This window comes from Cynocephalus volans, chromosome 5, assembly GCF_027409185.1.
Source record: "Cynocephalus volans isolate mCynVol1 chromosome 5, mCynVol1.pri, whole genome shotgun sequence".
NCBI lineage: Eukaryota > Metazoa > Chordata > Mammalia > Dermoptera > Cynocephalidae > Cynocephalus > Cynocephalus volans.
In genome coordinates, this window is record NC_084464.1 from 66861017 (window position 1) to 66885200 (window position 24184).

The 24184-nt window shown below is 35.0% G+C and overlaps 1 protein-coding gene across 3 annotated transcripts in view; it reads left to right on the top strand.

Annotated features, from left to right (window-relative positions):
- Window positions 1-24184, top strand: part of BEND6 (BEN domain containing 6) — a 55168-nt gene that overhangs the window by 11046 nt on the left and 19938 nt on the right. Inside the window, exons 1-3 of one of the 3 annotated variants that reach the window (XM_063097797.1) lie at window positions 3012-3053; window positions 8772-8991; window positions 18306-18483. In XM_063097797.1, coding sequence (XP_062953867.1) covers window positions 8872-8991; window positions 18306-18483 — 298 coding nt within the window. In that variant the 5' untranslated portion in view covers window positions 3012-3053; window positions 8772-8871. Of the gene's footprint in view, window positions 1-3011; window positions 3054-8610; window positions 8650-8771; window positions 8992-18305; window positions 18484-24184 lie in introns of those variants that run through there. The other 2 variants (XM_063097798.1, XM_063097796.1) reach the window with 2 other exon arrangements.

Here is a 24184-nt window from a genome sequence, read left to right on the forward strand (position 1 = left end):
AGATGATGAAACTAATGTGTATGGAGCCACTAGTACTAGTAATACCAGTGGTATTGATTCAATGATAGAGATCTGAGTGTTTATGCATAAAGAGAAGAGCAAAAAATGGGGGTTTCCCCCTTTTCTTTGAGCTACTCCTTTACCACTGGAAATAGAGCTCGATCAGTGGTAGGATGGATCATGTCAGAACATGAAAATCAGAAATACCAGCTTTATCCAGTAGAACATTAACACCCCAGTAAACAAATAGTGGAGGACAAGGCAAATTGTCAGTATCAGATGTCCATAGGGAGATAACAGGTTTAAGTACTAGCAGCAGAAGGAATCTACTGACAGGCAATAGGTAGACACCCAGGCAGTCAGCAGGTTTGAGGAGCCGCACCATGTTGTATCAGTCAGGGTTCTAGCAAGAAACAGATGGCCCACTAACATTAGGATGATTTGAGAAGGTTTTAACAAAGGGACTATTTAAGGAGGTGTGAGTTGGGTATAGGGAAAATGTGTTTGATGTCATTTTAAGACAGAGGAAGTAAAGAGTATTTTGAAATGCTCTCTGATGGACATTAGTAAAAGCTAGTCACTTCCCTCCAGAAGTCAAGAACACTTTGAGGAGAGAGCCATCCGTGCATTTGTTTTGTTCAGTGGAGTACTGTCAGAGTGTTGGAGTGCTCAGAAAGCACCCAATCATTTAAAGCCATTCCGATCTTGATTTCTCTTCCTCTAGGACATGTATAATTTTAAAAAGTAATAAAATGGACATCTCCCTCCCCATATGTCCCACTTGCTAAGTGGCTGGACTAAAATTTGTAGTCCATTTCACAGAAATCACTAAGCCAGCCACTGGATATTTAGAATTACATTGGCACTGTTTTCCTGGCACTTTGGGACTCATTTAGAGGGGAGTTTTCAGTTCATATTCTGACCTGAATACTGCAAGGGATCTTTTATGTCTATTTATTCCAAAATCGATATGTATAGAAAGCTGTCCGAAACTTTTGAAACTTATGATAGGGTACTCAGGTTTTATTGTAGTGCTACACTTGTCCTTCACAATTTTTATTTACTTTATAATAGAGAATTTATATTTAAATACAAAGGCAGATGAGACACAAATTATATTTTGAAATTTGTTTAATTTCCTTAAGTTTGATGACTTTTGTTTCTTAGAATTTCAGAGGTGGTTTTTGAATTCCTGCATTAGTCAATTAATTGTGATTGACTTGTTAGAAGTAAACATAAATGCATTGAGAATTTATATTTTTATTAAATTTATTTGCTTTTATTAATTACAAAGCTCCCCTTTTTCTATGTTTTATTTCTTAGATATTGTGTTTTTCATAATTTGGATGTTGCCTAGGGCATTGTTTTTCAAACTGTGGGTTATAACCCATCAGTGGCTTGTAAAATCAATTTAATGAGCTATGACCAGCACTTTTTAAAATGAAATAAAATAGATAGAATAGAAACTAAGAGAGTACATCGCAAGTAGTAAAAGTAAATATATGTTTCATGACATTTTGTTTTAGTTTTGTGTGCATGCGTGTGTGTGTGTATGTTTTCTGGATCCAAATGTACTTTTTACTGGGAGCTGCACTCCAGAAGATTGCAAGGCATGAGCTTATAGGAGTATACCGTATTATTCATCCAGTCACATATCTTGGATGTTATCATGGCTGTGTTTATGCTTAATCTCATTCCTTATAACTATATAGGGAATTAATGAAATGCTTTCTTTTAGTAACTAAATAAATAAATAGGGGGCAGATGGCAACAGGGTGAATTTTTTACTAGCTATCAGGAACCAGTCGTGTCTAATGTATGCCCAAATTCATAATATTCCTTCTGAATTTGCTAATTGGCAAGTAATGTAAATATTGAATCACCTGTCTGTGGATACTATAACAGACTGTTGACCTGAAATCTTCTGACCATCAGACATTCTAAAAGAGGTCTCATATGTCCATTTCTGAATGGTCTTGAGTGAATTATGAGTTTGTGAAGGAACTTGAGGATTTGCTCTTTAAACAAATCACATCAGGAAGAGAAAAGTTTAATACAATTAGGGATAATACAAAAACTGTTTTGTAAATTTTTTTTTCAGTTTTTTTTATTGTAGTAAAATACACATAACACAAAATTTACCATCTTAACTACTTTTAACTGTACAGTTCAGTGATATTAAATACATTTATATTGTTGTACAGCCATCACCATCCATCTCCAGGATGCTTTTTGTCTTTCAAAACTGAAAATTTATACCCAGTCAACAATAACCCCCCATTCTACCCCTCCCTCAGCCCCTGGCAACCACTATTCTACTTTCTGCCTCTATGAATTTGACTGTTACAGGTACCTCAGATAAATGGAATCATAGAGTATTTGTAATTTTGTAACTGGCTTATTTCACTTAGCACAATGTCTTCAAAGTTCATCCATCTTGTAGCATGTGTCAGAACTTCCTTCCTTTTTAAGGCCTAATAATATTACATTATATGTATACCCCGTTTTGCTTACCCATTCATCTGTCAATGGACTTGCTTCCACATTTTAGCTGTTGTGAATAATGCTGTTATGAACATGGGTGCACAAGTATCTCTTCAAGACCTTCCTTTCAAGTTTGAGAGTATATACCCAGAAGTGGAATTTCTGGACCAAAGGGTAATTTTATTTTTAGTTTTTTGAGGAACCACCACACTGTTTGCCACACCTGCTGCACCATTTTACATTCCCACTAACAGTACACAGCATTTTAATTTCTCCATATCCTCATCAATATTTGTGATTTCAGTTTGGGTTAGTAGCAATGGGTGTGAGGTACTATCTCACTGTGGTTTTGATTTGAATTTTCCTAATGATTAGTCATGTTGAGTATCTTTTTATGTGCTATTGGCCATTTGTATATTTTCTATAGAGAAAAGTCTATTCAAGTCTATATTAGTCCATTTTCTGTTGCTTGTAACAGAATACCTGAAACTAGGTAATTTTTAAAGAAATGAAATTTATTTCCTACAGTTGTGGAGGCTGGGACGCCTACGATCCAGGAGGCACATCTGGTGAGTGCCTTCTTCTAAGTGGGAACTCTCTACAGGGTCCCCTGGCAACAAGGGTATCACATGGCAAGGATGGCAAGAACTCTTTAATGTGCTCAGTTGCTCTCCTTGTAAAACCACCAGTGCCCCTTCTGTAACAACCCCCTAAACCATTAACCCATTACTCCAGGAATGGATTAATCCATTCATGAGAGCATGTTCCTCATGATCCAATCACCTCTTAAAGGCCCAAGCTTTCAAATATGTAATTGGATCTCCCACACTCTTATAGTGGGGATCAAGTTTCAAACACATGAACTTTTTGGGGACATATTCAACAAAGCAAAGTCCTTTGCCCATTTTTTAATTGTGTTGTTTTCTTTAAGTTTTAAGAGTTCTATATATTCTGGATATTAATCCTTTATCAGATAAATAATTTGAAAACATTTTCTCACATTCTGTGGGTTGCCTTTTTACTCTATTCATAATGACTTTTGATGCACAAAACTTTCTAATTTTCATGAAGTCTAATTTTTCTAGTTTTTTCTTTTGTTGCTTGTGCGTTTGGTGTCATAGCTAAGAACCCACTGCCAAAGTCAATGATGTGATGCTTTTGCCCTATGTTCTCTTCTAAGAGTTTTATAGATAATTTCTTTTTAATTATTAGCACACCTAAAGTAATTTTTCAGCATGAATAAAAAAGTTTAAAGTAACAAAGTGTAACTGTTGAAAATGTAATTATTTATGTACTTTAAAAGGAAAGAGAATTAGAAGGAAGACTTTTATACTTTTATAACATACACTCTATATGTGTGATTGTCAATTTTATAATGAGCATTGCTGCTTTTTAAATGAAAAGAGAAGATAGACTTCGCAATTATGTCACTTTCTATAGGCCTATAAGCACTTGAAGTCTCAATACAAAACAGACAACCCACTTTGTGATAGAAGTATATTGGTAAGCTCAGGCTGCCATAACAAGTTCCATAGATTGAGTGATTTAACCAACAAAAATTTATTTCTCACAGTTCTATAGGCTAAAAAGTCCAAGATCAAGGCACAGCAGGGTTCAGTTTCTGGTGAAGTCTCTCTTCCTGGCTTGCAGACTGCTGCCTTCTTGCTGTGCCCTCACATGGCAGAGAAAGAGAAAAAAGTCTCTCTCACCTTCTTCTTATAAGGCTACTTAATCCTGTCACATTAGGTCCCCACCCTTATGACCTTAATTAACCTTAATTACCTCCCAAATGCTCTATCTCCAAACAATCACATTGGAGGATAAGGCTTCAACATGTTAATTTGAGGGAGACACAATTCAGTTAACAGCAAGATTTTGTTTCTTCTGAACAGAGAAACTTGTGTAGTTCAATACAGGAGAAACCATATAAAAGACATGAGGTTACCACACAGTTTTTCAGTCTAAACTGATATTCTAGTGGAGTATTGATCTACTGTATGAACAAAGGATAAATAAAGAATAATCAGAAAGGCTCTACTTCACTGCCCTGAATTTACTAGAAATGTGGTGATGAATTGGACAAAACATGAAAACAAAATGGAGAGAGTGGGATATATGTTGAAGAATCCCTTCCTAGAGGCAAATAGTCTTTTATCTTTCAATTGTGGAGAAAAAGGATCTCCACACACCCTGGGTTATCAGCAACCCCAGTGAACCAGGATTCTGGCATCCATTACCAGCACTGAGTAGTACTTAACAGGTCCCTATTATTTAAATCTGGTAAAATTTAGCTTTATCAAATAATAATTTTGTTTAGGATTTTACAGGCTATATATTGTGTCTCTCAAGTACTGTTCTTAATTTGTTAGTAATAATGTGCAGTGAAGTAAGGCACTGGAGAGGAAGGAATAAAGCAACTGTCCTGCTCTCCAGAAAGAGCAATGAAGATAAAGTCAGAGAAACTAGGTGATATAATCTAAACTCATTTTAAACATGGTAACTGGATCCCTAGGTCAGGATTTAGCAAATTATGGCTTTGCTATCTGTTTTTGTACAGCCTGAAAGGTAAGAATGTTTTTTACAATTTTAAAGTTTTTTTAAAAAAAATCAATATAATATTTCATAATATATGAAAATAATATGAAATTGAAGTTTCAGTGTCCATAATCAAAGTTTAATTGGAACACAGCCACACTTATGTGCTTCCATATTGCCTATGCCTGCTTTTATATTACGAGAGCAGAGTTAAGTAGTTGTGACAGAGACCACATGGGGCAATTTCATTGTTTTGAAGTGCTGCTCAGTGCACCACAAATCACAGTGATGCAGTAATAATAACTTGACAGCATTTCGAGTGGCCTGCATATTATCATACCATGGCATTTTATTTTATTTTCTATTACCAGTGCATGCCAGTCGTGTCAAAACAGATAAAAAGAGAAAACTGGACTTAGTACTTTTAAAGCAGAGTAGCATGTGGATTATTTTATCAAATTAGGTGGCAAAGGATTGTGTTTATTATACAATGACACTATAATTGTGCTAAAAGAACATGATGTATGTTAATACCAGACTAAGCACTCATCACAATATTTCCAACTCACAGAAAAGCAACAGAAAAATTAGAAAACTTAAAATGAATATTCCATATTTCATTACAGCAGAATTGCTTCACAAAAATAAAAAATGGAAATGAGTCTGCAACCAAAATAAGTTTCTCAATGCCTTATTTTTTAGACAAGCAAGGAAAGCCATTTATTGTTAGTGAGTTAATTAAATCATACTTGATTACAGTAGCTGAAGACTGTATCCAGAAAAAAATAACTGACATATGACTATTAGTCTTTCATCAAAAACAGTTGCTCTAAGAGTTGGAGACATTGAGAGCAGCACAATAATTAATTTTAAAACAAGGCAAGTGACTGTGAGTTTTTCTTGGTTCTTGATGAATCAACAGATGTTACTGCTCAGTTGTTTTTTATTTGAGGAACAAATGCTGAATTTAGAGTGGTTGACAAAGTAGCCTCTATAACTAGTCTTTGTGAAACAACTGTGGGCAAGAATATTTTCAAAGACATTGAGAAAACACTAATTCAGTACAACCTGAAGTGGAATCTACTAAGATGTATTAAAACTGATGGTAAAAATATGTGTGGAGCAGATAAAAGCTTAGTTAGACAAATTTACAAAACTTATGAAAATGTAAGATGTTTAAAGTCTATGGTTATTCGTTTTGTTATTTATCAGCGCTTACTTTGCAGAAAATATTTGAACGAACTATGGATTTTTTTTAAAACAGCTTTATCAAAATATGATTCACATACTATGCATTTCACCCATTTAACACGTACAATTCAATGGAGTTTTTTGTTTGCTTTTGTTTGTTTGTTGTATATTTACAGAGTTTTGCAACTATTGCCACAATCTAAACATTTTTGTCACCTCTAAAAGAAACCACATACCATTCCACCTCCCCCACCTGTTTCTTACCCCTAAGACACCACGAATCTAATTTCTGTCTCTATAAATTTAACTACTCTTTTTCAAGATTTTTTTGGCCATTCTGAATCTCTTGCATTTCCATATAGATTTTTTGATCACCTTTGCAGTTTCTGAAAAAATCATGTATTATTGAACCAATAGTATCAACAGCGAATTTAATTTTTTTTTGTGGACGTGACCATCATCAGGTCCACAAATTTTTTTGGAAATAGAAGTTGAAAATCCTGACTTGCCCTACTACACAGCATTTCAACAGCTTAGCAGTGGCAAAGTTTTACTGCAAATGTTTGAGCTCAGGGCCAATATGAATTTTTTGTGAATAAGAACTGCCCTCAAACACTCTTATGGAACACTGAACAACTTCAGAAATAAGATTTTGCTGTTGACTTGATAATGTTTCTTAAATGAATTTATTAACACATTATGAGACAAAATTACATGACAATACAGGCACTTAAGCAAAACATATACTGAGGTAAAAGTCATTTCAATAACAGCTAATTTGTGACTCATAAGTAACATCAAGCTGCTTTATACACTTCCTCTACTGTCAAAAGTTAAAACAAGAAATGAGATTTTTATCCCCAATCAGATTTGCACTGGATATATTCTTTCAAATTCAAATTCTGGTTCCAGGACTGTTTTTCAGACCTCAATGCAAATCCAAAGAAATGTCCATATTTCTAAACCCATTTTACCGTGCAATTGAGGAGCTTCCACATAACCTTTACCTGGAAGTAATTAATCTGCAATGTAATGACATGCATGGCAAATACCAAGAGAGGAATTTAATAAAATTCTATAAAAAGTCTTCTAAGGGATGGAGATGCTAAATTAAAATGATAAGCTCAGATTTGGAGGTGTGGAGTTTCTTGGTGATGGTTGCACAATACTGCAAATATACTAAAAACCATTGAATACACACTTTTAAATGGTTAAAATGGTGAATTTTACATTATGTGAATTTTATCTTGATTAAGAAAATTATAAGCTCATGGATTAATATTAATATATGCCAGTACCTATCAGTGTGAAGGACATTTTCAAAGAGGAAATACATAAAATCTCATTATGTATCAGCATTAACAGATGAGTATTTGCAATTGATTTTGATGATGGGGAACACTAACTTTAAAACCCAATTAAGCAATGTATTTTTTTAATTCCACACTTTTCATTAGTAAACATGTCTTACAAAAAGTTGCACTCAATTATTATATTTTTGAACTTTGTGAATAAAAATTTTATGAAAATTTGTTTTCTCTCTTGCTATATAAATACATATATAATATCTTATATTTGGACTGTTGACTTGCAATGCCTAAAATACTTACAAAAAAATTTTGTTTTCCCTGCTCTGGCAAATAGACTAATAACATTTACTAAGAGAAGAGTTTGTATCTGTGGAAGGCTCTTAACAGTATTGTTGGTTTAGGATTGCTTATGGCAACATGTCTAGAATCTATGGATTTATAACTCCCTAGAGAATGCCATACAAGCTATACAACTCTGAAATATGAAATGAAAATGTGTCACAACTTAAACACTCCCCATGTTGTGAGGTGACCTTCAGATCTAATTTAGAAGCCTCCCCTGTTATTTTGGACTGCAGATGTGAGAGGGAAGAACCTAAAAAGCCAGAAGGATGCCCTAGACCTCTGCCTACATCGCCTTTTCCTCTTGATTGCTTATATCTTTGAAATTATTAGTAAAACTTGATACTGGGTAGGATCTCTGATATTTGTGACTCAGATTTGACAGTACAGTCCTATGTGTTGTATCAAGGAAGATCTTCCATCTCAAGCCTTCAGGATTTTCAGTAAACAAACAAACAAAGAAAAACACTTCTAAGCAATTCTTATTGATCACCCTAGAATATTTTGGTCTTTGGTCTTCGTGACATCTGCTATTATTAACATCTTTTTCTGGATGATACATAACTTCAGTCTTCAGAGATACTGTTTGTGTAAATTGATAATGCTTGTACTTTATTTTTTAGACACTTCATAACTGTTTGACAAGAAAAAATGTACAAAGATGGAAAAAATTTACGCTATTTGATTTTGTGACAACTCACTGCATACCACATCATGGAAACATGATCATCCTCATGGTCATGATGAAATTGAAAGACTTTCGAAAATGAAAATGTATACTAAATTGGTCAGTAGAAGAAAGAATGATAGGAAGCATTTAGTAAAAGTAGTTTATCTAAGTGGCTAGTGCCATTATGAAACACAGTTGTAAATATATTACGTATCCTCTTTTTTGTTCTTGTTTTAAAGGAAAAACATTAACTTTTGGGCTACATCCAGAATAGCATCATCTACAAGGGCATTCCCTCCTCCTACAATTTCAGAAAACTTTTGATAACTAATTGAGAAAATGCAGAAGATCTTGCAGACAGATGATATTACCAATATCCAAGCTCTTAGAAAAGGAAAGAGGAAAAGGACAGAGACAATGGACTCAGAAAATGCAAATAGTGACATGGATAAAGGACAGGTTGGTTTTCTGTTACCTTGATTCAATTTTATTATCTAGCTCAACTGTAGTCCCATAATTCCTTTCATAATTTATTAGTATTTTCCCCTCTTCTATTAGTTTATTCTTCCTTTTAATTCTTTATTCAATTGAGGGAATATGATTTCATGTTCTCTTTCTAATGTTGAATAAGTTGAGTTAGAAACATATTAGACAATTTACCTGCTTCTACATGAGTATGGCCAAATATGCCATTGTTTATACTTTCTTTGATATTCTGGGAAATTAAGATCAACAAACTGTCAGAAAATTTTTTTTCCTCCTAAATAACAAACTGAAAGAAATTGGAATACCTCTTCTTTAAGATTTATTATTTGCTTTTCTTTTTAGACTCCAGTTCATGGCCTATCCTCATCACTGGTTTGGTTGGGGAGCCCCTCTCCTATTTTTAATTATTCATTTGTTCCTTTTTAATCTGAATTCCCTACTCCTATTCCCCTCCTATACTTTGAACAGCCAATCAATATGTTAATTTTGTATCTTTTTATTTGTGTGTCTTTATAATACATGTATTTGTATATGTCTTTGTTTGTAGTACATATAGTGTTTTGTGTTCACATACTCATGTATTTCTTTAAATAAATACTACATTCTTATGGTTTAAATATTTTTTAAAGGTAAACAGTGAAAAATCTCCTTCACATCCCTGTCTCCCATCCACCCTGTTCCCATCCCCCACCCCACCATCCTACATGTAACCACATTTATTGCTTTCTTGCTTATCCTTCCAGTGTTCAAATGAAGCAAATATGAATATATATTCTTATCCTTTCTTTGGCACAAAAATTAACTTGCCATATACATATACTGCTTTGTGCTTTGCTTTTTTACTTAATGTATTTTGAAGACCTCTCCATCAATATGTAGAAAGCTTTCTGACAGCTCCATATCATTCCGCTATGTATATGCACCATCCTTTAACCAGTATCCTATGATGTATATGGGTTATTGCTAATCTTTTTCTTATCATAAACCACACTGCACTGTGTAACCTTATGTATATATCATTTACTAATATCCTGGTAACATAATACAAACACTTATCTATTTCTGATTTTTCAATCAGCAGTTTTTTTAAAAATAAATTTTGTGCATATTTCAGGTATACAACATGATATCATAGGATACATATAGATAGTAAAAAGGTTATTATAGTGAAGCAAATTAACATATCCACCATCTCATATAATTACCCTTTTGTTTTGTTTTGTTTTGTTTTCGTGGCAAGAACAAGTAAAATCCACTCATTTCTCATGAATCCCAAATACAGGACAATTTTATCACCTACAGTCCTCATGTTGTACATTAGATATCTAGACTTGTTCATCGTACATATCTGCTACTTTGTATCCTCTGACCTATTTCCTCCTCAATCCCCTGATAACCACTGTTTTGTTCTCTATCTCTGTATATTTGAATTTCTTTTTTTAGATTCCACAAATTAGTGAGATCATACAATATTTTTCTTTCTGTGCCTAGCTTATTTCACTTAGCATAATGTCCTCCAGGCTCATCCACATTGTGGAAAATTGCAAAATCTCCTTCATTTTTAGAGCTGAATAATAGTCCATTGTGTATATATATATATATATACACCACAGTTTGTCCATTCATCCACCAACAAACAATCAGCACTGTTTTTAACATCTATCAGTATTGCTATGTGTACATCTAATCCATTGCATCTAACTGGCGCATAGCACCATATTTTATTTATCCTTTCCTCCAGTGATGAATACCTAGACTGCCTCCAGCATCTTGCTACCACAATGACAAAATAAATATCCTAATACATGTCTCTTTAAGAAATAGTATAAGAATTTCTCATTGAAAAATATGTAGGAGAGTGATTTATGGCTTACAAGTTGCTGTACTTCTCTACCAACACTTAGCATTGATATCAATATTTCTACTTTTTGCCAAATTTATGGGTGAAAATGATATATCATTGTTTTAATTTGATGGTGCATGTTTGGGGCAACTAAGTGGTCGTCTGAGGGGCAAAATAGTAACATAATCTTGTAGGCCAGTATTGTGGTTTCTTTAGCAATTTGTTTTCCTCAAAAACTTAATAGCTTTCTAAACTACTTATTTCTACTTGATTCCATTCTATTGCAATTCACTACAGCCAAAGATCTTATTTGGTCATAGAACTTAAGCCTGAAAACTCTTCTCCTTTATTATGGCATCTATGCTCAGCCTCTTTTCTCTCCAATTTATCACAGATACCTAGAGGCCCTATGAAATAAAAAGCTTGGTGGTAAATACCCTGTATCTGAAGCTTACAACTGGGATTGGATCCCACTGTCTGGCAGAGAACCCTTAGAGAGAAACTCTGGGGAAAACCTTGATGTTACAGTCTTACCTCTTGCTATTTAGGTGTATAATTAATTGGCTTTCTCAAACCTGGAAGATTTAACATTACTGGACTCTCAATCAATTTAGATTGCATGCTGCACTCAGAGCCTTCTATCTCTGCTTTCAAACTGGCTAGCACTGACAAGATGCAGCTGATGCACACCAACATCCTTTTTCTGGGCTTAATAGAACTGTGGTCTGCCTTTAAAGGTATTCCAGGTGACAGTTTTCCCAAATATGTCACCAAGGTCTAATAAGAGTTAAAGGCTGTCCAGCAAGCTATTCCCTTGCCCTTTTGGCCCACTACCTGACCTCTAAGTAATTCAAATGTATTTCAGGTTTTAGGTATTCCTACTTCTGGGTAGCAAATTCTAGTTTAGATATGGTATATGTTACAAAGGCTATAAGGAAGACCCAAATAATATAACAGTGGCTAATACAAGATGGAAGTCTATTTCTTTTTTACATAATAGTAAAAGCAGTCTAAGGTTGCTATGGCAGTTCCACAATGTTGCAAATCCCTCTTACCTTGTTGATCTACGTTTCTCAACACACAGCCTTTATCTCTGGGATTACTGCCACTCCCACCATCATGCCTTACTCTCTACCAACAGGAAAAGGAGCTTACAGGCAGGAGAAGGCATGCCCTTCCTTTAAGGTCATGAACGAGTAGAGGTACATATCACTTCTGCTCATAGGCCGTTGGCGGAAAATTAGTCACATGGCCACACTGAGCTGCATGGGAGTCTGGGAAATGAAGCCTTGAGCTGATAGCTATGGGCCCAGCTTAAAACCTATTACTAAAGAAAAATGGGAGAACAGATACCTGGAGATAGTAGTCTCTGCCACTGTCCATTTTTCTTTTGGGTTCTTGTTTTTTCTGGTGGGTTTCTTGGTCTATTCTGGTGGATTTCCTGTTCTAATCTTACTGATTTGTTCAAATACCTTAACTATTGTAGAAATTAGCCTCTTGTGATTTGAGATGTTATCTCAAATATAATGGATATTACAAGTATCTTTTCCCAATCTAATATTTGTCTGTTAACTTTATTTCCTTCCATTGATGCTTACAAATGGGTTTGCTTGTGCCTGATTTCCTTTCTTTCATGTAGGAATGTGCTAAAACTTTCTAGCAAAAACTAGATCATACATTGTAATTGTTTCGAATTCCTACCCATAGAATTATGGTCTCAATAGGTATCTTTCAGTTTTTAAAAAATCCTTCTTTTCTATTTAATCAAATACATTTTTTCCTCTTAGGATTTACTCATCTTATGTGAGTACATCAGTTATTTGCCGACATATGGTAATAGTAATGAAACTTCACATATATTTACACAAACACATAATACAACAATGAAATATACATACATATACATATATTTGCATATTTATAAAGTTATTTTATTTAATAAAAATAAAATTTTGAATGTACACACTATAAATCATACAAAAATTTAATTATTTTCTATAACTGATCTCATCTGGCTTTCAATTCTCTATTCCTGTTGGACAAAAAAAAAAAATGTTTAACTTGTCCATTCACAATGAATTACAGTTTGTGTTCTAGTTTAAAACAGTTCCTTTAAGCCATTATTATCTCAGTCACTTCAGGATTTAAGCCTCAATTGATCCTAGATTCTTACCCTCCTCCAGTTTTTACTTTAAAGAAAATTTTTTGGCAGTTGGCCAGTACAGGGACCCAAACCCTTGACCTTGGTGTTAGCAACACCACACTCTACTGAATGAGCTAACCAGCGAGCCCCAATCCAGCTTCTCTCACATATCCCCACCCCTGTGATCCATCTCCCTTCCCTGCAAAGGGCAGGGGCAGGAAGTGCAGAGACATTTAAATATGGTTTCCTGCCATTCCAGTTCTTTATTCTTCAGAGCACCAGCATGTCTTTTCCCTTCCTGTGCAGCAGCAGGAACTTTCCTTATGTCATACCTTTATCTCTTCTATACTCAGGTTTATTTTTTAAAACTTACACTGCAGGCTTCTGGGTTTGGATCTTTATAAATTCCACTCTGTACTCCAATTTTTCAGGATTGGGTTTATATATATACTTATATACATATACATACTCATATTTGTCAGCTTGGTAGTTTGAGAAAATTCTGTCTCAATGCAGCTTGGGTTTTACAACTCAATTGAGCATATGTTTTCTTTTCTTTCTTTTTTTTTTTTAAAGAGGACTGGTAAGGGGATCTTAAGCCTTGATTTGGTGTTGTCAGCACCACACTCTCCCAAGTGAGCTAACCGGCCATCCCTATATAGGGAACTGAACCCGTGGCCTTGGTGTTATCAGCACCACACTCTCCCAAGTGAGCCACAGGCCGGCCCTGAGCATATGTTTTCAAACTACCACCTTGCTATTGACTTTAAAAACTATTAAAAAAAAAAAAAAAAAAACTAAAAGGCAAACATGAATGCTTTCTTCTAGGTGAATCTGCTTTCTCCTTTCTCTAATGCAATAAACCCCAAAATTAGCCTCATGGCATAGTCTGAACAGAGAGGCTGTGAATGGAGACTAGGGAGAGAAATGGACAATGGAGATGAACTATAAAGAAGGAAAATATATCGTATCCCAACACAATAATAATGATTACTGGATGTCTACTATGTGCAATGCAATATGCTGAAAATTCTCTATATATTGTCTCATGTCGTTTCGTTTTTTTTAATTTAAAAAATGTAATGAACTCTAATAAAGCTGCTGCCCATGCCAAGACCTAAAACATTACCATAACTTGTAGCTACTTATATACTCTTCTACCCCATCTCCTGCCTGTCTCACTCCAGAGGTAATCATATTCAATTTTGTGTGTAATTTACTTGCTTTTTAAAAAGTTTTATTTAAAAAATATATACACACACATATAGCGTAGTCTCATTATACATTTCTATATAAATATGATTATGTATATTATGGATTATATATTACCTATAGTATGTATGTGTCCAAATAATACATCATTAGTTTTATTTGTTCTTAAACTTTAAAAAAAGTGTACCATATTATATGTTTACTTCTAGAACTTGCTTTTTTCACTCAGCATTTCACTAGGATTAATTCATTATGGCTATAATTTGTTCACTGTCGATGCTATGTAGCATCCCATTGTGTGACTCTAACACAATTCATTTACCCATTGTCCTGTTCATGGACATTTGGGTTATTTTCAGGTTTTTGCCATTATGAACCATTCTTCTATTGAAAATCTTTCATATATTTCCTTGCATACATATGTATTAGTCCATTTCTGTTGCTTATAACAAAATACCCAAAACTGCATAATTTATAAAGACATGAAATTTATTTCTTACATTTCGGAGGCTGGGAAGTCCACAGTCCGGGGGATGCATCTGGTGAGAGCCTTCTTGGTGGTGGCTCTACAGTGATGCAAGGTGTCACATGATGAAATGGCTGAGTAAGAGAGAGAGCTTACCTCCTCAGTTGGCTCTCCTTGTAAGCCCATCGAAACCACCCCATTACCACCCATTAAACCAACAATGGATTAATCCACTTATGAGGGCACAGTCCTCACAATCTATTCACCTCTTTGAGGACCCACCTTTCAATTACCATAATAAGATTTCCCATCCTCTTAACATTGTTACAGTGGGGATTAAGTTTCTAGTACATGGAACTTTGGGGGACACATTTAACTGATAGCAACATATACTAAAAGTTTCTCCCATGTATATTTATTTACACAATGGAATACTATTCTGCCATTAAAAAGAATGAAATTCTGCCATTCACAGCAACATGGATGAACTTAGATAAGATTATGTTAAGCCAGGCACAGAAAGAGAAATACCTCATGTCCTCACTAACAAGTGGGAGCTAAAATAATAAACATGAAAAAAGAAAGATGTAACAATCATAATAATATGTGGAACTTTCAAAACTAGAACTGAGGTTACCAGAGGTGGGAAAGGGGGAGGAGGTGAAGGCTAAGGGATGAATTGGTAAAGGGCCAAGAAAATCGATTACACTGTATAATGTTGAATATACTAATTATCCCAGTTTTAGCATCACATATTGCACACAGGTGTTGATATTCAACTCTGTACCCCACAGATATGTACAATCAACTATGTTTCATTTAAAAATAAATAAATAAATAAAATAAAAGCTTTCTCTCATGTATAGACCTGGGAATCAATTGCAAGATCAGAGGGTAGGTGAATGTTAAACTTTATAAGATAATGTCAAAATATTTTCTAAACTAGTTGTACCAATTTACATTCCCACCAGCAATATATAGGAAATTCCATTGATCCACATCCACTCTATGCTTGGTTTTATCAAACTCCTTGATTTTTGCCTGAAAATGATATTTCATTGTGATCTTGATCTTCTTTTTCCTGATTGCTAATAAGGTTGAACATCTCTTTGTATGCTTACAAGCCGTATATGTTTTCTATTCTGTAAAATGCTTGTTCATGTCATTTGCCCATTTTTCTATTGAGTTGTTAGTTTATTTTTCCTTATTGATTTGTGGGAAAAAAATATATATATATATGACTTACATATATATATATATATATATATATGGCTTTCTATATATATATATATATATGGCTTTATATATATATATATATATATATTTCTTTGTCCGTTAATAGTATTGCATATATGTTCCACTGATTGTGATGTGTCTTTTCATTTTCTTTAATGTGTCTAAATGAATAAAAGTCCTAATTTTAATTTACTAATCTTTTTTATTATGACCAGTGATTTTATGTCTAAGAAATTCTTTCCTGCCCCAAGTTCAAAATATATACACTTATATTTTCTTGCAAAACTTAAAGTTTTGCTTCTGATGTTTAAATTCTTAATCCATCTGAAGTCGTGTGTATGTGTGTATGTTTGTGTAATGAACACAAATGTTTTCTTTAATTTTTTTCCCAAATGATTAACCAACTTTTCCAGCTTTGTTTGTGAACAGATCCTATTTCCCCAGTGAGCTGCCGTGCCACCTCTGTCATACATCATAGTTCTTCATGTGTGTGCATCTAATCTATTTTTGGCCTCTCTATTTCTATTTCTTGATCATTTTGTCTGTCCCTGTACCAGCACCATACTGTTTTAATTGCTCTAGATTTTTAATAAGCCTTTGTATTTGTAAAGAAAGATCCTGTTTCTTATACTTCTACAAGACTGATTTGGATATTCTTGGCCTTTTGTTTTTCCATATAAATTTGAGAACCAATTTACTAACTTACAAAATTTTTAAAAAATTTTTGTTGCAAATGTCTTAATTATACGGCTCAATTCTGGGATAGTTAATATATTTATTCTTTAATTAAGGCTTCTTATCCCTGAACATGCTGTTTCTCTAAATTAGCTTAGATCGTCTTTGATTTCTTTCAAGTAGTTATTTGACTTTCTTCATAATGACCTTGCACATTTTCGTTGTACGTTAATGACATCTGTCCTCGGGGTTTAAACATAAATACAAAATATTTAGACTCTAGAGATTGGAAACTGTCAAGGGAGGCTATAAAATTTACTTTTTGAAGATTTTTTTAAAAACATTTCATGGAAGTATAATAGTCATGTGCTGCATAATGATGTTTCAGTCATCAACGGACCACATATGAGTATACTCATACAATAGTGGTCCCATGAGATCTTAATGGAGCTGAAAAATTCCTATCACCTAGTGATGTTGTAGCAGTCATAGCATTGTAGCACAATTGCTTTATTTATTTTCTAAATAAATTTAGTGTAACCTAAGTAAACAGTGTTTATAAAGTCTACAGTAGTGTACAGTAATGTCCTAGACCGTCACATTCACTCAGCACTCACTCACTGACTCACCTAGAGCAGTTTCAGTCCTGTAAGCGCCATTCATGGTAACTGCCCTGGACAGATGTACCATTTTCTATTTTTTATATCATATTTTTACTATATCCTTTCTATGTTTAGATATACAAATACTTACCATTTCATTACAATTGCCTACAGATTCAGTACAGTAACATGCTGTACACGTTTGTAGCCTCTAAGCCATTGGCCTAGGTGTGTAGTAGGCTATACTATCTAGGTTTGTGTAAGTACACTCTGTGGTGTCTACACAATGATGAAATCTCATAATGACACATTTCTCAGTATATTGTTAAGTGACTCATGACTGTATAGAAGGGTACTTCAAAAAGTTTATGGAAAAATGGAATTAAAAGATCATACAAATCTTTCCATGAGCTTCTTGGAGAACCCTTGTATATACAGAAGATTGCACATATCAAAAATGTATAGCTTGATGAATTATCACAAACTGAACATGCCAACATCAAAATATAGAACATCACCAGCACCCAAGAAGATCCTCTCATGCCCCGCCTCAGCTACTATCCCACACTCCTCACCACAGGTAACTACTGTCCTGACTTTTAATAAATGGTGTCCTTTTGAACACTATGTTACTAATTGTTTGTAGCTGGTATGTAGAAGCAATAACTTTCATATATCTTACCATCTTGCTAAGATTTTTGTTTTATTAAATACTTTGTGTGTATTCACAGATGAAAGAACTAAGGTTTAGATAAGTGATGTATTCTACTCAAGGTCAGGCTGCAAATCAGCCCAGATTAAAATGGTGGTCTGGTTGATTCTACTCTGTTATACTAATTTTCCACTTTGTATTTTTCACTGAACTTAGGCTGAAAGTCAGAATTCTAATTTCTGTTTCACAAGAGACATATGTGCATGAAACTTTATTCTTCCCTTATCCTGATTTCCTCTGGATTGTGGAGGACAAAGCTTGGGCTAGATCAGTGGCAGGAAGGGACTGTGAGAATAGGAATTTGTGGGTCTGATTAAGTCCCTTCAGCATACAGAACATGGGATAAACCATTAAAGATGCTACAAAGCTTCTTTTGTTGTGCTTGTCTTGTATTTTAGAGAGACCCATATTCGGGAAATGCCTTCCTGCCTGGTGAGAGCTCCAGTGAGGATGAAGAGCCTTTAGCAGAATTGTCGAAGGAGGAATTGTGCACCAAAATAAAAAGCCTAAAAGAAAAACTAACGAACATCAGGAAAGAAAACAGCCGACTTCGACAGTCTTTGGTCATGCTTCAAGGTAAACTTTGAGAAAATTGACATTTAGATGAAAGGGAAAGTATGTGATCAGTGAAGAGCATTGCAAATCAGCTGCCAAGAATCAAAGAGAATATCAGAACCTCAGAGAGCCCAAAAATTACACTTTGAGAAAATCACATGATTGCATAATTTAAATATGGAAGCACTCTATTGAAGCATCAAGTTTATTGCTCTAATTTTTAGATTCTCCTACAAAATACCAAATATTGTATGCACTTAACAATGTTCAACAGATACTTATTGAGCATTTAATAGACACCACTCACAATGGTAGGCCTTAGACAGAAAATATTAGTAAGATAGCAGATACGTTAGGGTGCTCATGATGTACTTATCTCATTAATTGCTGGTAAGAAAATTTCTAGAAAATGGGGCTTGTTGTGATCCATTATGGAACCATTGGAATTAATGATTCCATATATTATATTTCAGTTTTTGTGTTGGGGAGGAGTGGTTTGAGGAAATAGTCACATTCCACTGGAGACATATAAAGGAGAAAAATCAACCTAAGCAAATTAAAAACCACTTGGCTAAATGCCTTTTTTTAGTATCCCATGTCATTTTTAAGTGTTTGTTTTTCAAAAATTATGCTTCCCATTTGTAGCTGAGCATCATGCCCTATTTTATACAGCTGAATATTTGATAATTATAGCCTATGTTGGGCAGCATTCTGTTGTAAAAAAGTAAATACACAGAACATTTTGAAAATAGATCCCTCTGGCTGCTGTGAACAGAATGGGTACAAGTGGCACAAGAAAGAAAGTAAGGAAGAATGACCAGCAAGGTACTGTAGTCATTCAGACTAACATGGTAGCAGGCTGCCCTAGGGTGATGGCCATGGAAATAAAGAGGACAGTTCCATAGTATGTTTGGAAGTAGAAATGATAGGAGACAGAACATGGTAGTGAGTGAGGTTGACAGAGTACTGGGTCACATGCTTTCCTAAGAATGTTTATTAAATTAAAGGCTTTATAGTTTTAAGTAGAAATAGCCCAACATAAGTGGAAAGATGTTTATTCCATTAACCAACCATTACCTCTTTATTTTTTCATTTTAAATATTGCATTTTTGTAACTGATTTTTTCTCCTGGTGAGGTTTTTGTGATTTTCAAAGAAAAGATAATTCCCATCTTTATATAATCTGCTCCAGAACTTTGAGTAAGGTAAAAAAAAAAAAAAAAAAAAAAAGCTAGTTTATAAGATTAGCATAAATTGCTGGTTAAAAGCATTGGTTTTGGAGTTATAGACCTTGGTTTGAATCTTGACTCTACTTACATGCTTAACAACTTAGGCCATTTCACTTCACTGTGACAAAATGGGGTCAACATATCATTTCTTTGTTGCTATTAGGATTAAATAAAATAATTAGAATTGCTTTACCCAGTGCCTGGCACAAGAGGAGGACTCAGTAATAGTAGTTATTATTGTTATTATCTCTGTTTTTATTGATGCCAGAACCTAACGCATGAACCCCCCAAAAGAAAATTGTAGACCAATTTTTGTGATAATTATAGATGAGAAAATTCTAAATAAAGAGTGCCAAATCAGGTTCAATAGCAGGTAAAAAGGATGACTTACTCTGAGAGAGTTTCTTCTCTCTCCCACATGCCTGAATTGTCATTTCATTTTCTCCTCTTGTTGCCAACTCCTGACACCTCCTCCCTTATCCTCAGTCTCAGCTGATGACTTTGCTTCCTACTTCATTGAGGAATTGGATGATTTGAAGAGACTGTCATCTCCCTGCACCCATGCTTGTATGCTCCACTTCCTCTCCTGCTGTTCATGAAATGACCCATCCTTGTGGGTGGCCAAAGACAGTCTCTCCACCAGTACATCACATCCCATGCCCTATTGCCTAATCAAGAACATTGTTCCATTGCTCCAGAGATTTTGCCCCTTTCTCTTGCATGATCAAGTTTTCCTTCTCTAATGAATCATTCCCATTGGTATCAGACATGTTATTATTTCTTCCATTTAAAAAATAAATAAATAAATAAACTCTTTCAGGCCATTTGCTTCTCCACATTCTGCCCTATTTCTCTCCTTTAGTTGATAGAAAAACTCCTCAAAAGATTAACTATACATACTCCCTTTGGTTTTCTCTGTTATTCTCTCTGGATCCCACGCCAACCAGGTCTTTTTAATTCTATTGTAATTTCTCATCTCATGATCATTAGTAATATCAACGTATCAGCTTGCTAGGGCTGCAGTGACAATGTACCACAAACTGAGTGGTTTAAACAACAGACATTTGTTGTCTCAGTTCTGGAGGCTGGAATTCCACAATCAAGGTGTCAGTAGGGCCATGCTCTCCCTTAGGAGCTGGGGGAGGGTCTCTTCAGGCCTCTCTCCTGGCTTCTGGTAATTCCTTGGCTCAAGGCAAAATAACTTCAGTCTTCACATGGTCTTCTCTTTGTGTGCTTGTCTCTCTTTGTGTCCAAACTTCTCCATTTTTATAAGGACACCAGGCATATAGTATTAGGGCCAACCCTTATGACCTCATTTCAACTTGATTACATCTGTAAAAACCCTATCTCCAAATTAGGTCACATTCTGAGGTACATGTCTGTTTTGTGGGACACAGTTTAACCCATAACACTCCACATTGCTAACCCCAATGGTCATTTCTCAATTGTCATCCTAAGTGCCCTGTTACCAGCATTTTAACACATTTGGGTCTTCTAACTTGAAAAAGTTTCTTCACTTGGCTTCCAGGACACCACATTCACCAGTTTTCCTCCTACATTGCTGGTCTTTCCACTTCATTCTGTTTGGCTGGTTCATCGTCCCACCCTCTAAATATCTGATGATGCCCCTGGCTCAGTTCTTGGTTATCTTTTCCTTCTATCTATCTGCATTCACTCTCATAGTGATCCTATCCAATCACATGATGTTAAAATCTGTCAATGAGCTATGATTCTCATATTTCTCTCTCCTGCCTGGAACTCTCCAACTCATTGTCCAACTGTGCACTTGACATGACTGGTAAGCATCTCAGACTAACATGTCCTGACTGCCCTTAACCTATTTTTTTTCTTCCTTCTTCACCTTGGTTAGTGCTAATTTTATTCTTCCCATTCCTCAAGCCAAAAACCAGGATGTTATCTTTTATTTCTATATTTCTTTTACACCCCACACTCAGTCCATCAGCAAATCCTACTGGCTTTTCCTTCAAAATATTTCTAGAACCAGTCCCTTTTGACACCCCCACTACTGCCACTCTAGTCCAAGCCACCATTATCTGTTGCCTAGATTATCATGGCAGCCTCCTAACTGGTGTCCCTACATCTGCTCTTGCTCCTATGCAGTTGATTCTCAACATAGCTGTAATAATGACCCTGCTAAACATAAGTCAGTTCATTTTACTCCTCTGCTTGAAACACTCCAGTGGATTCTCACCTCACTCAGGGTAAAAACAAAGTCCTTTTTATAATCTTTGATCCTTATACAATCTGGCCAACTCCCCTTCACTTACCTCTCTGACCTTGTTTTCTACCACTCTCCTCGGTCTTCTTTGTGATCTAGCCACACTGGGCCACTTGCTTTCCCTTTAAAGACTATAGACATGATGTTAACTTCAGCATCTTTGCACTTGTCCTCTCTGCCTCGAATGTTTTCCTCCAGATATCCACATGGCTTGAACCCTACTTCTTCAGGTCTTCACACCAAGTTTATCTTTTACCTGATCTCCTCCCCACACCCAAAATTTCAACCCCTCTCCTCCTAATGTTTTTTATTCCCCTTCTCTGCTTTGTTTCCTCTTTGGCACTTACAAATCTGTATAATCTATTATGTATTTAATATGGCTTGTCTCCCCATCCCCCCACCTCATACACACACATTAGAACATACACTCTAGAAACCAAGTAGCAAAGTTGGCTATTGGCTGGACTTTGGGCAAAAGGAAAAGTCAGTAGCTGCCTACTGCACTGCATTGTTCATGCATTTATTCATTCAATAAATATCTGTAAAGTTCATATTATATATCAAGCACTGTTCTAAATACCTAGGAAAATCAATGAATAAAACAAAATTCCCTGCTTTCATGGAGCTTACATTCTAGCGTGTGTGTGTGTGTGTGTGTGTGTGTGTGTGTGTGTGTGTGTGTGTGTGTGTGCGTGCATGCATGCAAGTGCACATCTTGGTAATAAGTGCAATGGAAAAACAGAGACAGTAAGGAAGGATTAAGATTTGGGGGAAAGGGGGTGGTTTACAATTTTAAATAGCATACTCATAGGAGGCCTTCTAGTGAACTTATAGTTAGGAACAAGGAAGATACTGGGAAGATAAAATTTCATGTTTAATCTTAATAAGAAATGGGTCTAAAAGAAGACTGTATGCTGATTATTTATCAAGTTTGCAATAATGTTCTTAATAACTCTGAACTAAGAATCAGGGCTGTTTCTCTGTTTATAAAGTCTACTAACTAAGAAAAATGGCAGACTATATATGACATTCTGTACATTCAGAATGGCAAGTGTGTGTGTGCTATATGTGTGTGTTAAGCATTTGAAACATATCTTGTGACCAACATATTAAGATGTAAAAGAAAATAAGTGATGTATTTATTATATGGAAGGATATTAAATTGTCATGATTTAGAGAATAAATGTACACCTAGGAAAAACAAAACATCAACTGCAACCTTGCCTCTTATAACTAAGATTTTAGTAAAGTCAAAATTCAATAGTTTTGCCTAGCTATGTCAGACAGCTTAAGTTAAATATGTGCGAATTTCCCTCTTGAAACCCCATCAAAAATAAAATTAAAATGCATAAAAGCCCAAGAACAAAGAAACCTCAAGAGAAGACCACAACCAATAAAAGATGCCAATACAATTTTAGAAACTGAAAAGCAGGTGGATGAGTGATAGCCAACCTAATAATATGGAAAAAGCTAAACATTCAGTGTCTGTGATAGGGGAAGGGAGGGGACAAAGGCAGAGAAATTATTTAGTTAGTGAGAAATTGGTAAATGACCACAAAAAATGGTTAAAATGGGTAAGGCTGAATATACTAATTATCCTAACTTGAACATCACATATTACACATAGGTGTGGATGTTTAATGCTATACCACACAGATATGTACAATCAACTATGTTTCCATAAAAATTAAAATAATAATTTAAAAAAATAAGCCAAATCACACCACGGAACTGCAAAAAGTTTCAGGAATTGTACCTGTAAAAGGGATTATGGTAGTACTGGTACTGTGAAACTGGAGAAGTCATTGCAAAATCTACATAAAGACCCTTTTGAACCACAAATTCAAACACATTCTTCCAGCATAGGTTGCAACTGTCACTCCTTCATCACAAAACAGAAGCCAGAGGTTTTCTCCCAGGAGAGGTTGAACCAGAGCTATGAACTCAGGGACACTGGGCACAGCTGAAGGAAGGGATGTGATTATTTGAGCAAATCCTCTAACATGGACAGTAGAGATCAAAACAAACAGAAAAATGAGCTCAAAGGAAACATAGACAAGGCAGGGAGCAGAAGAAAACTCCACTAAGAGAATATATTGCATCTGTGTAACAAGAACAGGGTAGTTTTAAAAAGGAATATTCCAAGAATGATGCAAGAAAAAAACCTAGAAATTCGATAGAAAGTCTGGAAGTTAAGTTTAAGAAAATATTAGAGCAAGAAGACAAAGAAAAGGAAATTAGAAAAGATTAGAAAA